The 17,371-nt window shown below is 46.1% G+C and overlaps 1 protein-coding gene and 1 long non-coding RNA gene across 2 annotated transcripts; one reads left to right on the top strand and one right to left on the bottom strand.

The window, feature by feature from the left end:
* Window positions 1-1,004: 1,004 nt before the first annotated feature.
* On the bottom strand, window positions 1,005-17,369 carry Rbcn-3A (rabconnectin-3 alpha). Its single transcript, XM_017160748.3, has 15 exons — window positions 17,133-17,369; window positions 14,397-14,614; window positions 14,185-14,333; window positions 6,167-13,138; window positions 4,338-5,384; window positions 4,047-4,271; window positions 3,618-3,977; window positions 2,992-3,256; window positions 2,843-2,930; window positions 2,506-2,775; window positions 2,372-2,441; window positions 2,241-2,315; window positions 2,046-2,179; window positions 1,898-1,981; window positions 1,005-1,835 (listed from the first exon to the last, which is right to left on the bottom strand). The coding sequence occupies exons 1-15, from the start codon at window positions 17,217-17,219 to the stop codon at window positions 1,635-1,637; spliced, it is 10,245 nt and encodes a 3,414-aa protein (XP_017016237.2). The 5' UTR covers window positions 17,220-17,369; the 3' UTR covers window positions 1,005-1,634.
* LOC138913853 (uncharacterized) lies at window positions 13,647-14,612 on the top strand. The gene is made up of 3 exons (XR_011419720.1): window positions 13,647-14,051; window positions 14,150-14,410; window positions 14,478-14,612. It is a non-coding gene; the product is annotated as an uncharacterized lncRNA (long non-coding RNA).
* Window positions 17,370-17,371: the final 2 nt, after the last annotated feature.

Here is a 17,371-nt window from a genome sequence, read left to right as displayed (position 1 = left end):
GTTTATTTATTTACAAACGAAAAAGTTAATACATTCTATAAAAACCTTTATATTGTGGTATCGGTTGGACGAAAAATCAAGTTAATATTTTACTGAAAACATTTTCATCATCACATGTAACCTGCCATAAAACCGAAATTAGGGATATTTATTTTTAGGTTGTTAGCTGCTCGAAAAATGCGCCGTTTTTGATTAGGGACCATTTTTGACCAAGTTACAGCAAAAAATCGATAAAGAAATATTTCAAATTTGGACCAAAAATAAAAATCCTGATTTTCCACCTAAAAAAAACATTCTTTTTGTCATAAAAAGTAAAATAATGATCCAAATATGGATTGTCACACCTCGTTGAACTCGTAATAAAATTTCCAAACGATCTGCATTTAAATCTGAAGATTTTTAATTTTTTCAAATTTTTGCCAAAAATTATGATGTTACCCCTTATCAAAAAAGTGAAAATTGGGTCGAAAATTTATTTTTTTTAAATCAAACGAAAAGTCTACTGATATTAATTTTTGGGTTGTTAGCTGCTCAAAACCGTACGCCTTTTTGATTTTGGACCATTTTAGCCCAAGTTACAGCAAAAAATCGATAAAGAAATATTTCAAATTTGGACCAAAAATCAAAATCCTGATTTTCCACCCAAATTTTTGTCATAAAAACTGAAATAAGGATCCCAATATGGATTGTCATACCTCGTTAAACTCGTAATAAAATTCCCAACCGATCTGCATTTAAACCTAGAAACTTTTAATTTTTTCAAATTTTTGCCAAAAATTATGATGTAACCCCTTATCAAAAAAGTGAAAATTGGGTCCAAAATGTATTTTTTTTAAATCAAACGAAAAGTCTACTGATATTAATTATTAGGTTGTTAGCTGCTCAAAACCATACGCCTTTTTGATTTGGGACCATTTTTGTCCAAGTTACAGCAAAAAACAAACAGAATTTTGGCCGGAAGAACGCTACTGACGCCATCTAGCGGCTATTGAAATAAACACGGGTTTCGGTTTAATTAATTTTTTTTTATTCATTTTGCACTTTATTTATTTTTAGTTAATTCATTTAGTTTCGTTTTAGGTATACATATATCTTGATTGATTCAACAACAGACAAATTTTTGCACAAAGCTCAACACAAGGACATAGATCGTAATATATATTCGTAAGCATATCAATTACCATACTGTCGAATGTCTTGTATATCGTATAATAATAATTAATTGATTTAAAGCATATAATAGATGTATATAATATATGTATGTATATATATATATCTTGTTTCTGTATAGTAGTGTAATAGTATATAGTCTGTTTAGGAAATACTCAAAGAACATGCAACGAATCAAGCGAATCGTTTTTGTTTCGTCGTTTGGAAAAACATTAAATAGCAAAACGAAAAAAAAAATAAAGACAGAATACAGAAGTAATAAACAATACAGTTATGCAAATAAAGGTAGTAATAAAATATATAAAGATAGATAGATGTATATGTATATCTGTACGAGTAGGAAATTGAAATTGAAATACAATTAAAAATGTTACAATAATCAACGATCAACAAAGAATACACATATATATATATTGTAGGACGCGGACATGGACATCCGAAATGTAACGGATAGAATACAGCTTTCAATACAGGGAGTGAACAATGTTGTCCTTCTCCACCAGCAGGCGGACCTTCATGCAGCCATCGGAGCCGCAGGAGAAGAGCCGCCCGAAGGGATCGACGTACACCTGGCTGACGCCCTGGCCGGTGTGCTTGAAGAATCCGTTCTTGGCATGCTCATGGGGGAACGTGTTGATCAGCATGAACTGATTCATGTCCCAGATCTGCGGGATGGTTTATAAATAATATTAATTAAATGATAACTAAAATATCTCAGTTAAACCACCTTAATGTCACCCTCAATGGAGCCAGTGACAAAGAACTCCTCGTGCGGATCGAGAGCTATGCACTTGATGGTGCTATCGTGGGCCTATTAAGGAATCATAAATACACATTACAAATATATAGAGATTTATATTTCAGAGGAATCGCACCTGATAGCGATGGCGCAGCGTTCGCTGTCTCACATCGAAGACGCAAACGTCGCCGCGTTTGCCGCACGAGATGAGCACCTGGTGCTGCGGGGCAAACACCAAACAAGAGGATCCCTGGTCGTGGCAGGTGAAGGCTGTACAAAAAGTATATATTTTCAGACATGAAATAATCTAGACTCTAATTCGTAATCTTACCCGACACACAGGACTTCTTGTGGGGCAGCAGTGTGTCCCAGATGTTGATGTTCTTGTTCTCGGAACTTTGACCAGCTGCAAAGGGAATTTATATATAAAAATAGGAAAGATTCTAAGAGAAAACAACTCACCGCTAGCCAAGAGACTGCAGGAACCGAGGAACACGAAATCGGACAAAGCCTTGTTGTGGCACTGGTAGCTCTGCAAGGAAAATTAGAAGCAGAGTTAGTGGAATCAGTTAGTCAGCTAAATCAAACAAACTCACTATAAACGAACGATTGTTCTGCGAGGCGATGCCCGCCTGCCAGAGGCTGAGCTTTCCATCGCCATCGCCGATGCCGAATTTGTTGCCCTGCTCCGAGAAGCGGCAGCGCGTGACCTTGGCAAAGGTGCCCGAGGTGCGGGGCGAGCAGACGGGCTGCTGGTGGCCCCACTCCCAGATCTGCACGGAGCCATCCTGGCCGCCAGTCAGATACAACGGCATCAGCGGATGGGCGCTCATGCGCTTCACATTGTCCACCTTGTGGCGCAGCACCTAAATTATAATAAATTCAATTAAATTAAATTATATAGTCTTGAAATGCTAAACAGGATCCACCCACCATCGATGTGCCGCGTCCCGATTGCGAGGCACTCTGTGTGCTGGCATTCGACTCGCTGTAGGCATTGCTATTCCCTCCAAATTGGTTTCTGCCGGGTAAAATACAAAGCAATTAGTTAAAATCCATATGAATAGCAGAGCTGAACTCACTGCTCCTGCGTCTGGATGATCAGGAAGGAGGAGCTGTTGGTGTCCGCATCCTTGGACAGGTTCATCATGTCGTAGTCGCACTCGTCCTCGTACCAATTGGGCGACTCCAGCAGCAGCGAGATGTCGAACTCCTGAATTTCGCGCGGATTGGCGAAGGCGATCATCGAGGAGCTGTTGTTCTTCAGACAGAAGGACAATATGGACTCGTGATCCTTGTGAATGATGCGTATGTGGTCGGTGTTCTCGTTGGTCGAATGGGATTGACCTGGAATTAAAGTTATATAAGTTTAAAAAAATGTATATATAAAATTATTCTTAAAACTTTTTTTTTCAAATTTAAAAATATTTTTTTAATGCTGCGCAAATTTTTTTCTAAAGAAACCTCTGAGAAAAAAGATATTGCACTTTAAGCGAAAAAATAACGCTATAGATAATGATTATTTTTTGATTGATATTTTTTTCGCTGACAATAATAATAATTATTCTTTGAGCGATTGAAAAAAACTCAACAAATAATTATTTAAATGGAGTACAATTTATAAAAATCAATAAATAATCATTAAATATTGATTTTTATTATATCACTTATAATAACCATTTGAACCCAGAAACAAAGGATAGCTCACCCTCATCCGTCTCGTTGTCGTTGTGGGTATGATGCGATGATCCCCGTGCACTCGGCTCCATGTTCTTGCCAAAGATGCTCTTGATGAAGACCTCCTGGGCGGGCTCCTGGCGCACCAGATAGTTCCACAGCCGCCGAATGGGACCCGCAGAGGAGCCCGAAACGAACGGCGTGTTGTCCTTGTTCAGCAGCGATCGGTACTTGTGGATGGCCAAACCATTAATGCCGCTCTCCGCATAGCAGCCGGGTATATAATTCCGGGAAGGCGGTCCACGTCCAATAAGGTCAGCCAAAGCGAAATCATTCCAGCGATTCAGCGTCCTCAGCACTTCGTGCGACAGCGGACTAATCACAGGCAAATCTTAACGAGAAATAATATAAATTAAAATCAGTTTCTTGGTGGATGAGTTAGATGAATGACTACAACTACCCTGCAGTTCGATGCCGGCCACCTTGACCAGCTCCTGGATCTTGTGCGTGCTGATCTTGATGAGCGCCAGGCGCAGGATGCTCCACGAATAGGACATGGGATTGGTGTGCTCTGTATTGTCCTTGGTTTTTAGCTGCGATCGGCTCACATTCACATCGTCGTCGTCCTCCTCCTCCTCCTCGTTCTCCGACTCGTGCGAGTCGTCTGTGTCATAGTCATCGCATTCTGTAAGGGAGATAATCATTAGTTAGTTAAGAAGCACTGTCTTCTTGAGAGGATCGATTGATCTACCTGTTGTGGGCGGCTTGGTGAGGAAGTAGGAAAGCATCGATGTCTCTGGCGGCATAAACTGCTCCCTGTACGTCGGCTTATCCTCCTTCATGTTGCTCGAAGTGCTGTTCTGGCTGAAGCTGCCCAGGATCTTCATGTTCAGCTTCATGCGCTGCTTCGTTATCGAGGTGACCGTGTTCCAAACGCTATTCTCATCCGCCGGCTCCTCGGAGGTGGAACCAGTAGCTGCTCCTCCTCCTCCTCCAGAAGGCTGAGCCGGCTTGATGAGCAACTTCTTCATGCCGCCACCGAAAAGAGTAGACCAGGTGTCGTTGTTGAAACTCTGGCCACTCAGGCGATACAGCAGACGACTGTCGCAGGTGGAGAGCGAGTAGATGAAGAGGGCCATGTAGGTGGACACGAAGGACTCCAGCAGCAGGACATTCAGCTTGGGCACATCCTCGTCCTTCTCGCGGGCGAGCAGAGCCCGCAGATTAGTAACTCCTGGCCACTTGGACGGTGTGGTGCAAACGCCAGCCGGCTCATCGGTGGAATACTTGCGCCTGCGGCCATAGGCATTCCGACTGCCCACCAGATAGCTGCACTCGAAGGATGAATTAATCTTGGCTATGTTCTCCATCCCAGGACTCGGGTAGCCATTAAAAGCCGAGTTGTTCACCACAAAGCTCTCCGAATCGCAGAGCGACTGGTAGATGCACGAGGAGAGCGCAACGGCCAGATCGCGGAGCACAAAGATCTCGCTTAGGGAACTCGGCTCGATGCCCGGGAAGGGCAGCACCTTGATGATGCTCTGCAGCATGTCCACCGTCTGCGATTGCAGGTACTTAATGGGATCCGCGATCACTGTCTTATTCCCAGCCACACAGGCACTCAGCAGGGGCAGCGTGGTGGGGAAGGGCAGCGGGCTGAGCAGCTGCTGTTGGGTCTTCTCCTGCTGCAGCTCCTGCAGGAGCAGCACCAGCTCCATGCGCACCGAGGCCAGGCCACCGCCGCTGGCGCCGTGAAGGGAGCAATAGCTGAGCAGGGTGCGGAGCAGGGTTTCGTTGGCTAAAAAAACAAGGGGGTTAAAATCCATTAGATATAATCAAGGTGTAAAAAACTTGTGTTATTAACATGTTAAATGTCAAAGTTAAAAATAAGTTAAGTTACTTGTGTCATGTCATTTGTGACTTTCAAGTGTCAGAATTTGTGTTATTTACACGACGTGTTTTTTACATAGCGCGTTTTTAACACAGTGAGTTTTTGACATAAAAGTCTTAGAATTGAACTGATAAAGGCACCGTTTTCTAGAGTATAAGAATTCATATATGCTTTAAAATGGTTAAAACTTTTTTTTTTCATTTTCACTTCGAATCGTTAAGTCAGTGAAATGTAATTTTCATTTGTGTTAAAAACACAATTGAGCTGTGTGCGTTAACAATTATTTTTTTTTACATTTTAACACTTGTAAAATAAACTGTAAAATATAATTTTTTATGTCAGTTAAATGTAACTTTCATTTGTGTTAAAAATACAGTGTGTTAAAAACACGTCGTGTTAATAACACAATGTGTAAAAAACACAATTGAGCCATGTGTGTTTACAATTATTTTTCACATTTTAACACGTTTGTAAAATACACTGTAAAATATCATTTTTCATGTCAGTGAAATGTAATTTTCATTTGTGTTGAAAGCACAGTGTGTAAAAAACACAAGTAAGCTGTGTGTGTGTTAACAATTATTTTTCACATTTAAACCCATTTGTAAAATACACTGTTAAATAAAATTGTTAATGTTTTGAACATGTGTGTCAATCTCGGAACCCTGGATATAATCACCCAATCTTACCCTTGAGCCATCTCTTCCGCTTGGCCGCTCGCATCACCTTGGCCTCGAAATCCTGCTTGTCCTGCATGAGGATCTCGTGCAGCGTGGGCCGCTCCGTACTGGGATAGATGCTGGCGTTCATCTCCTTGGCCTCCCTGTCCGCCTCCGCCTCGCCGCCGTCGGCATGGCTCGCCTGCTCCGCCTGGCTGCAGTAGTTGCACAGCTGCTTGAGGGCCTCCACCTCGCGCTCCAGCCACATGTACAGCTGGTAGCGCAGCTGGCCGCCGTCCACCTCGAAGCCGGTGGCCAGAGTGGACAGCTCCTCCATGAGGATCTTCAGGCAGGCCACGAACTTGAGCTGCTGGGCCATGATGTCCATCTTGGTATCGCCATTCCGGTTGCCTCGGGTTAGAATGGGTTGTGGGGTAGCTAATTCCGGTTCCAGATCGGGATCTATTTGCTCCTCCTCCTCATCCTCCTCATCATCCCATTTAATTTCAAACTTGGCCTCCGGTTCACTGGCCACCGGAGCACCCCAGTCGAAGGCATCCGCTGTGGCTGCTCCTGCTCCTCCACCTCCTCCTCCCCACTGATCCATGATGCCCGTGTTGATGAGCTCCTCCTTGCTCGCCTGGCCGCGCTCCTGGGCTACGCTGCTCCCGGCTAAACTTTCACCATCGTTGCCTCCCGAATCATCGCTAATCTTCTGAGGCAGCTTGTTGAGCACCTCGAGCGCCAGCGCAGGGCAACCGGATTTAAAATGCCCATGGGCGGTGGTAAAGTACAGCTGCCGCTCTATCGGCGTTATGGAATCCTCCAGCTGCAGCTGCTTGTCGCAGGCCACCGCACTTGGTGCCGCATCGCCGGCATAATTAAATCCAGATAAAACAACATGAGCGATTCGCTTCTCCTGGGCGGACAGAGCGATATTCTGACGGATGAGCAGCGGATGGGTGCGCAGATAGATGTAGAAATTAAAGACATTCGGATTGGTGGCCTGCGGCTCGGGACGCAGCAGTAGATCCTCCTCCCGGTAGCTGCTGTGCAGGCTGCCCACATTGTTCAGCAGCAGGGTGTTGAGGCTCTCCTGGTATTTCTTGATTGTCCAGTAGGTCATCGAGCGCAGGAAGGGATCGGGATGGGCGCGACTCAAATCACAGCGTCCAGTTTCCGCATCGGTGCCCAAAATGTGCTCATGCAGCAGCTGATGATAGTAGCAACCCTCGGAGTCGCCTTCATAGAGACGGGCAATGATCAAAGCCAGTTGGAAATCCTCCAGCTTGTTCATGCAAACCTCAATGGCATCGTTTAAGCTATTGGCTAGCAGGAAGAAGGCCACCGCGTGCTCGAATCTCTGCTTGCCGAGCAGCACAAAGGCATTCTTAAGCGCCGCCTTGCGCCAGCGATCCTCGGCAAAGTTGTTGCCAAAGAAGGCGGTCATCTTCTCGTCGCGACGCGATCTAAACAAACCCCACACTAGGGATTTCTTCTTCATGGCCAGGTAATAGATGGCCGCATCCAGGGGCTCCTGCTTCTGCTGATAGGCGCATTTGGCCAGCTTCTCGACGCACCGCCTCAGCGTATTGATGTTCTTCAGCCAGTAGCCCATTCCGAGGTCCCTCAACGTGGCCCATCGCAGATCTCCCTTTGTATAGCTGGGTATTAGATTGAGCAACTCCTCCTCGCTCTCCGAGTGATAGGCCCAAACGATGTTGGATGTGCCCACTCCCTGCCGCTGAAATTGCGCCCGCTGCTGGAGGGGAAGGCAGCGGAGCAGGTAGGTAAAGTGCTTCATGGCCAGCAGGAAGCGCAGGCCGCAGTCGTCGAGGGAATCGGTGCTTTCTTTTACGGCTCCTGCAGCAGCTGCTCCTCCTCCGCTGCTTCCTCCACTTGATTTTCCCTGATCGGCTGCGAATTTATCCGAGAAATCCGTATTGCAAGTGGCCACCGTATCAGCCAGTGCCAAAAGATGCATCTGATCCAGGGAAGAGAGACCAGGCAAATGGGTGTGGGTGAGCAGGCGGGACAAAAGCTGACCCTGCCTTGGACCAAAGTGGGAGATTGAATGCTTCTCAGGCAACGAGAGTCGCCTCTCCTGACGCTTCTTCTCATCCCCCTCGCTGAGCAGCTCATCCAGATTATCCTCCGAGTTGTGCATGTCGAAGAGCTCATCGTAATCCTTGTCGCCTTCGGTATAATTATTACTCTGCCCCGGCGTCTCGCGATCCGCATTGAGCAGCACCCAAAGTGGCAGAGGTGGTATAGAATTAATCTCCGCGTAGTCAAGCATTAATTCCTCGGGAATTTGGGTAGTGCTTCCACGATGCTCGGCCTGAATATTCTGATCGGCCGTGTAGCTAATACTCAAGGTGCGCGATCTCGACCAGCTGCGTTGCCTGGCATAGCCATCCTCATCCTGGCCAGCTAAACCCGAGCTATTGCCACTCATGCAGCGAACGAGATGCGCCAGAATGGCCTTCACCCAGCGGATTTTGCCGCAATTGAGCAGCTCCATCAGCTGCTTGGGATGATATTGCGGCAGCACCGGACAGGCGATGCGGGAGGCCTGGAAAAGGCCAAAGTCGGTCATGTAGTCATCGTTTCCGGTGTCTTCGGGATCTGTAGTTATAGCTCCTCCTCCTCCATTCATATTAGCCATGCTGGTATTCCCCAGACGTCGCTTCTTGTCATGCGACAACAGCTGCAGATTGGCGGTGCTCACCTTGCTGATCAGCGGCATGGAGGCCACATTCTTCAGCCGCAGCTGTGTGGATTCGTTGGCCAGCGAGCGCAGATCCTCGTCTCTCAGGTTCCTCGTATCTGGGACATCCTCTCCAGCTGCAGCCGCCGCAGCAGCAGCAAAATGCGAGGAGTAATGCGGCTTCCACTGGGAATACACATGCATTTCCGAATCCATGGCTACCACCAGAATGCCATCGCGAACCCAAGAGATTTGCATGGGCAGAGGAGGCAGTCCGTCGGCTGTCTGTAAATCAATCTGCCGCAACTTCATCCAGCGTATCTCGTCCACAAAGTTCGGTTGAGCCAGGGAACTGGCCTTTCTTAGGATCGGTCTGTTTACCGAGCGCGACTCCTTCATCGCCTTGATGTTCGCCTGGGCAATGTCTGAGGAAACGGGCGTATATAACAGGATCTTGCTGCCCACGGCAACGGTTAGGATGTGCGAACCATCCTCTTTGCTAACCCAATCGAGTTGAACGAGATGCTTTTGGGTCAGCGGACAGGTGTTGCCGTTCTCGGCGATGCTTTTCCTCAGGGATTGCAGGGTACTAAAGCTGGGAACGGTCAGCAAACCAGAGGCGGCGGCCGAGGAGGGTTGCCTGGCACCTCCAACGGCCAATTCCGGCGTGGTCTCGCCACTCCTGGGCGATCGACTCTCGGGATCATGTGAAAAAGTGCCATGAAGCACTTGATTCAACCGCTGCTTCTTGGCGAGAAGTCTACTATCGTGGAGGTAACTCAAATCGATGCCGTGACCTATGTTTATCCTGGGTAAATGGACATTCTTTAGGTGGATGGTATCCTCCAGCACCCATTCACTTCCTCCGGAACTCTCGCACTCGTAGATGGCCACACAAAGGTTGACATAACGTGAATCCGGATCTGGTCCCTTGTTCGGTCGCGTGAAACTCTTGCCGTACTTGTAGGCACACGCAATCCGTCCCGAATAGGCAGCACTAATGTTCAACGGCTGGCCGGGAATCTCAATGGCCGAGTGCTGAATGCGGCTAAACATTTTCCACTCGCTCCAATGATAGGCATCGCCATCGGGATCCTCAATGGGCTCACATTTCCAGAAGCGAGAAATCGAATCCGAGCAGGCGGTCACTATGATGTAGGGTGCAAAGCAGGCCGGATAAATGCTGGAGCTGCTCAGATGACCAGCGGCTGGCGAGGCATGGATTACATCTACACCTTCTGGCAAAGGCAACTCCTGAGTGCACACCTTCTTCGTCGTAATAGAGATGTGCGGCGCCTCCACCTGCGGTCCAAAGTGCTCGGCTCCCGTTAAAGTTTCAGCGCCCTGCGACATTCGACGGGGATTACCGGGATTGCCATCCTCGTCGGGCTCCTGGGTGAGGTTGCTATCGGGCACATACATCGCCGTCTCCGAGAGAAAGGAGCTCTGCTGCTTGGAGCTGATTACAATCCTCCACATGTGTATTGTGCTGCCGCGCAGCGTCTTCTCTATGTTCACAATATAGAAGGGCTCCTCAAAGTCCGCATTCCGCTGCAGATCCACAATGGCATCCATATCGGATTCGAGCAGAGCATTCAAACGCGGCTCATCCTCCGGGTCATTCAAATCCGACGTTTGCCTTTGCCCACCCGTAATTAACTGAGCTTGGAAAACATGCAAAAACTGGGTATTTTGCCAATCATGCTTGGCATCCGATATCGCATCCAGTTGGAGGATGCAACCAGGACGCGCTGTTGATTGTTGGGAAACGACCTTCAGCTTATCATGCAGCGCCGAACGCTGGCCGCGCATCGTGGACGAGGCATTCGAGATCATCGACGACAGCGAATGCGATTTGTGCAGCGTATTTAGATTCTCCGAGCAGGAGATCTCGGCCAGCAAAGTGCGAGCATCTATGACGGCCTGATAGACCCTCAAATTCTCGCCATCCGAGGCCACAAAGCAGGCGGATGGTGAGTTACTGTAGCTGCCCAGCGTGGTGCTCGGCAGGAGCGTGGGTATCCAGGCCACGTTGCTGAAGGCCGAGATCTCCGGCGAGTTGATCCTGGCCAGCTCACTCACGCCGCCCGAATGGCACAGCGGTCCCACGGAGTCGACGCGCCAAAGGATTAGCTCGGAGCAGAAGCCAGTGGGCGTAAAGACATCCTTGTCGCCGGTAGAAGAGCCTCCAGTTGCTGCAGTTCCTCCTGGAATTCCTCCTCCACTCAAAGGCTGTTCAAAGGGTGATAGAGGTGACTTAACCTCCGGCGAATCGGGGAGATTATGATGCGAAGTGGAGACGAGCAGCGGCAGCACCGGATGGCAGGTGATGTCGTTCACCCGGAAGCGATGTCCCGAGGCACGGCTCACATGACCGATGCTTAATACTTGGGTGAACTTGGTCTTGAAGGCAAAGGTCAGTTGCCAGAGATTGAGAGTGCCATTCGAATGCTTGGTCACCATGGAAACGGAGGGAGAAACATTCAGTGGGAGAGCACTTCCTGCTGCCGCCGAATCCTGCGAGCTGCTGCTGTGCTCCGCTGCTCCTCCTGCTCCTCCAACTCCCCCACTATTTGCAGCACTCTCATCCTGATCGGCATCGCCCTCGCGATCATTCTCCTCCTGCTCATCAACCGCATCCTCCTGCTCCTCGTCGTGCCGCTCGAAAGTCTGTCCCGAATGCTGATCGCTCTTCAGCGAGGAGTCATCCGCATTGCCCTTGTGAAACTCATCCTTGCTGCGCACATTGTTGGCTATATCCCGAAAGGCCAGCGGATGGGTGCCCGTGTTAAAAAGGCTAACCGTGGTGGACATGGACATGGCATCGCCCAGCGGAAAGGCCGAAGGGATGCGCGTGGAGAAGGATACTTGCGCCTGGCGGAAAGAACCAGGATAGTAGTCATCCAGCCACTCAATCACCCAGATCAAATAGCTACCGTCCACCGGATGGATGGCGAAGAGGAGATCGGGACTCTGGTGCCAGTCGCGCAGCAGGCACTCAATCTTGTTGTCTAGCGAGTCAACCAATTGGGTAATTGGATGCGCCGCCTGCTCGTTGTTTAGCGAGTTCTGTGACGTGGTATTGGACATGGAGTTCAGGTGGAGATTGGCTGCTACTCCCGTGTGTTGACTATAACGGCTATACTCCTCGCCGCTGTCATCCACTGAAACGGATTTGGAGGAACGCAGGTACTTCTTGTGCGCATGTCCCTGCGAATGGGAGTGACTGCCTGCAGGAGCAGCTGCAGCTGCATCATCGGGTAAATCATGACCATTCTCCTCGTCAATCACCTTCTTGGTGAGCTCCTGGAGTATGGCCTCTGCCTGGAGGGTGAAATGCATCTCCTTGTTGTTCAGCCAGTGCAGGATAAACACATTCTGATTCGCCGGATCGCTGGTTTGCATCGAGGGAACCAGTGGTATGTCTGTTTCCGCGTTAATCGATGCCGCCAAATGGAAGTGCATGCCGGGAGTGACGCCGGATCCTTGGAAACCGTACGAATGAAAATCATGAACGCTGCAGGACGAAGGCAGCGAAGGTATGGGACCCAAATAATTGCTATAACTCGCCGGTGAGCTGCCCATGGCGCCCATGGTGCCGCTAGAAACGCCGCCAGTTGCTCCTCCTCCTGCTGCTGCTGCTCCTCCTACGTGATTACCATGCGGAGCATTTGCCCCAGCCTTCATGTGACGGCGGATGTGAAAGCAGGTCTTCATGTGCTTCAGTCGCTGCATAAAGCGATGCTTGTGGCGATGCGTACGGAACTTTGGGTTCTGCGAGGCCATCGGATCGAACTGGGTCATGTTGACCATGCCATCATCCGGCAGCACAGTCTCAATCCAGATGCGACAAATGTTGTCCAGGCAGGAGGTGACCAGCATATTGGCCACCGATCCTTTCGGCATATATTTGCTCGTCTTGCGCCACACAATATTGGAAACGGCACGCGGATGGGCAATGTAGACGTAGGTGAAGTTCAAATCACCATTGCCAGAAGAAGAACTAGTGGCATCTTCGCCTCCATGACGATGAGTGGTTCCGGAAGAGGAGGTTGTGGTTGCGGTTGTGCCCTTGGCCGGGAAGAGAACCTGCTTGTTCTCGTACCAGATCTTCACCAGACGATCGTTGCGACCGCAGGTGGCAAAGAGCGTGCCGTCCGGACTAAATGCCATGTGGTATATGGGTATGGCCGTCTGGCAGCTCCAGATGTTCTCCCACGTGGACACATCCTCCGACTGGGCGTTGTTCGGCTGCTTCGGCTCCTTGCTCTCGCCAATCTCGAACTTGACGCCTGTTAAGGGGGGATATGAAATTGGGGGATAGTTTAGATAGGTTAGAAATATAATAGATAATACATAATAGGAATTAATAGGGTTTTCAAGAGAGTATTGGTACCATTTTGTCAAGGATCCTTAATCAAATTCCAATCCAAACAATGTGCGATTTACAAAACTAAACCAACAGACCTTAGAAACTGCCCTCATAACACTTTGATTTGAGTTGTTGGAAATTTATCGATATTTTCGATAATATTTGAATAATAACTATACGATAATATCGATGTTTGCAAGGGAAAACTCATTTTAAATATCGAGAAATAGAAAACTATCTATATTCATTCAATGCTAATGAAAATAAAGTAATTCTGCAATCTGAAATATATATTTTTAAGACGTTTCACTAATATTGAATTTCCGTATCGGTAAACAATATACAAAACTAAACCAACAGACCTTTGAAATTGCTCTCATATCACTTTGATTTAAGTTACAAAAATAATAATTTAAAAAAGTCAAATATCAGTACCTTCCATAAACAAATTCCAGACTAAACAATGTAACTGAACCGCCAGGCTTTTCTATACGTAAACAAAAATTTGAAACTATTGGAAATCAAAAGGAATAAGTAAATAATTAGGGAATAGTTCCTGAAATCTAGAATACTAATCGAGTATTATAATAATATAAAATGTAAACCCATTAAATGTTAAGGAAAAAGTAAAAAATCAAGGAATAGTTCCTAAAATCTAAAATACTGATGAATATATGTATAAGCATATAGGAAAAAGCCCATTGAAGACTATTATAACTATTATAAAATGTAAACCCAGTAAATGTTAAGAAACAATTAAATATTTATGGAATAGTTCCTCTAATCTGCCATTCCAATGCATAATTTATAAGAAAACCCCCTAATGACGACATGTAAGCTATTATAAAATGAAAAATGCACTTTGCATCCGTGAATCATCCATCTCCATCTCTCCATTTGCATTTCCATCTCCTCCCACGCCAATCGATAGTTGGCTGCAAAACACACGAAAAGAAAAAAACCCACCCGTGTGCTCCTCCTCCTGCTGGTGGGTGGGCGACTTGCTCTTCCACAGCTGGATGTTGGTGCCGCCGGTGAGGAGGCGGGTGCCCTCGAGGTTCCACGACAAGGTGACCACGCTCGACTGGCTGGTAAAGGAGCCCGTTTGCACCCATCTGCAGAGGAATACAGAGAATATGATGATGATATAATGGAAATCATATTAGAATAACCCGAACCTGTAGTCCAGAAAGTGGGTATTGTGCTTGCTGGACTCAATCACCGGCGTGGGCTCAAAAATGCATATCTTATTCTCGTAGGCAGCCGCTATCTTTCCGGTATCTGTGCTGCAGTCCAGGGCGGATATCTTGACGTAGCCATGGTTGGCGCCCGGAATGATCTGGACGCGCTCGAAGGTGCTGGCCAGGATGACAACATTGCAGCCGGCGGCGTAGGCCTGTTGGTTAGCGGAAAATCAGGTTATAATTAATCTATCCGTTTGTTTGTTTCTTTTCAAGTGTATATAGGAGGTACTATATATATATAGCCTAGGTATATATCGATAACAATACCCCAACTGTCCAGTTAACTGGCTTATCAGGCCGACAAGGCTCTTGCCACATCATGTTTGGTTACCTGGTTAGCTAAAATGTGTGTTTGATTTATTTGTTGAGCTGTCGTCTCGCTGATATGCTCATTATCGTGGCCACAAATTTGAATACCCTGCTACGCTTTTTAAGTGCTAAACTATATATAGTATAGGTAGTTTAGTAGTTTAGTCATTTTATCTATTTTATGGGTTGTGTGGGTAACGAGATTCTAGGAAAAACTGGCTAAAAAATATCATTTCCCATATGAAAATGATAAAATCAACAATTTTTATCGTATAATTGGTTTATTGATTTGAGAGATTATGGTTCTGTTGTTTAGCTATAACCGTGATAAAGGAGGAATATTAATAGAGATTTTTTGAGTTGGTTATTTCATGATACCCCAGGTTATTTTATCAGTTTGTCATACAAAAAAGGGTATCAACTTCTCTCCGGTGACAGTTTTATTTTTAAATTTTTCTTTTGACGCACTGCTCTATTTAACTAATAAAAAAGATACATTTTATGGAGGGTTTTCCCACCGCCTTTCCGATTACCGACTCATTAGTTTTTGGGCCCAGATAAGATTACTTTATATAAAAGGTTTCGTTCCCTAGAAATAACCTAAAATTAAAACTGCAAGCGATGCTCTCTAAATATTACTCACAACCAGGGTTTTAGATTACTATTATAAACATGGTATTGGATGGGTTTCTCCTTTTTCATGGTTTCTACCCCCTCTTACCCGATAGATGGCGCCAGGGGATTGTCTTCGTGCCGACTACTATATACTAAATAAATATAAACATATGCATACACTCGAAATTAAACAAATTGAAATGATGGCAAATGATATGGCGCAAAAAGGGGGGAAAGGGGAGGGATGGGGAGGGGGTGGGCGGTCTGTGAACGGGGGACTGTGTCAACAGCGGTGCTGATTACAGAATAGAATATAGATATATAGATATAGCAGAATATTCTATAGAATGTACACATACGCCCCGTGGGGCCTCTCATTAGAATGGCGAAATGTGCACAGTTAATTATGCTTCTTGGGGGTTTGAAGGAAAACACAGACCTTGTTCTCTAGATAGGATAAACATTCAGGGTAAATACTAATAAAATTAGAGGGTATCAGATCATAGGTTGGATCATCTTTCAAGGTTTTTAAGGGAAATTCTTAAGATCGAATAAACATTCAGGATAAATATTAGGTTTTTAATGGATCACTGATCTTAAGTTGGATCATCTTTCAAGGTTTTTAAGGGAAATTCTTGTGATCTTAAGATCGAATAAACATTTAGGATAAATACAATCGTAAATAAAACGATATTACGTTTTTTATGGATCACAGATCTTAAGTTGGATTCGAGGTTTCTAAGGGAAATTCCTGTGATCTTAAGATCGAATAAACATTCAGGTTAAATACAATCGTTAATAGAACGATATTACGTTTTTTTATGGATCACAGATCTTAAGTTTGATTGGTTTTCAAGGCTTCCAAGGGAAATTCTTGTGATCGTTAGAACAAATCGGCATTTAGAGAATACTTTTTCCGGTTATTAGATTGCATGTAGTATATATGGTACTACATATAGTATAGGGATCGAAAAGGCACATTATAAATGCGTGCTCACGTTTTTTATGGTCGTTTATAATTCCAATTTGCCAATGACGTGTGACGGAGAAAGGGAGAGGAGAGGGAGAAAGGGAGAGGAGAGTGAGAAGGAGAGTGGGAGGGGGACAACCTGCAAGCTGCGAAATTAGGGCATCAAAGGCCACCTGACCAATCGAAGGGTACACACACACACACACACTCTCACTGCAGCCTACGCATGTGTGCGTGCGGCTTGTTTACTGCCAGCACTTGACCTTAAAAAAAAACTGTAATTAATTGCTGGCCAAGTATGTAAATGCAGGTGAAAACAAACATTTTGTGCCACACACAAACACACACACACATGCTCTGCGTTTTGTTGTTATCGAATTTTTGCACAGCACACACTCAAAAAAGTTCTCTATCTCATCATTATTTGCATTTGATTTTTTAATTGACCACCAAGTGTGGCAAAAAATAATAAACACACAAACACACACACACACAGAGACTACACACACACACTGGCAAATATGTAAATAAAAACATTAAAGACGTGCTGCGATCGGTTCTGGTTGGAATGACGACGATGCCCCGTTTCCAATTGGAAGTGTGGAATTGGATTGTGAAAAAAAAAACGGGGCAAACTAATCGAAGGCACGCGGGGGCGGGGGCGTGGCCGGCCGGGGGAGGAGAGGGGCGGATCCAGCAGACGGTAAATCAATTCATCTTGAAGATTCCTCCTCCAAATTTTGCCCCAATTCGATATTAGATTCTTCTTCGCTTACTGTAAATGGTATTCCTTCCACGGAGCCAATGGCGAAGCACCGGTCGCCCGCATTGCAGGCGCCGCTCAAAATCTGATGACAATTCATAATTTACACACAATTGATTATCACATCACAGCGCACGGATATTGGGGGCTTGGTTCTTTGGTTTCTAGCACGAATTTTCCTTGCTTGCTTGTAACAAACGACAACAAAGTGACATTACAATTACATAAAAATTAGAGTTGAGTTCTGGCTTA

Source organism: Drosophila takahashii, chromosome X (genome assembly GCF_030179915.1).
Source record: "Drosophila takahashii strain IR98-3 E-12201 chromosome X, DtakHiC1v2, whole genome shotgun sequence".
NCBI classification, from domain to species: Eukaryota; Metazoa; Arthropoda; class Insecta; order Diptera; family Drosophilidae; genus Drosophila; species Drosophila takahashii.
This window is presented reverse-complemented; position numbering and strand designations above follow the sequence as displayed.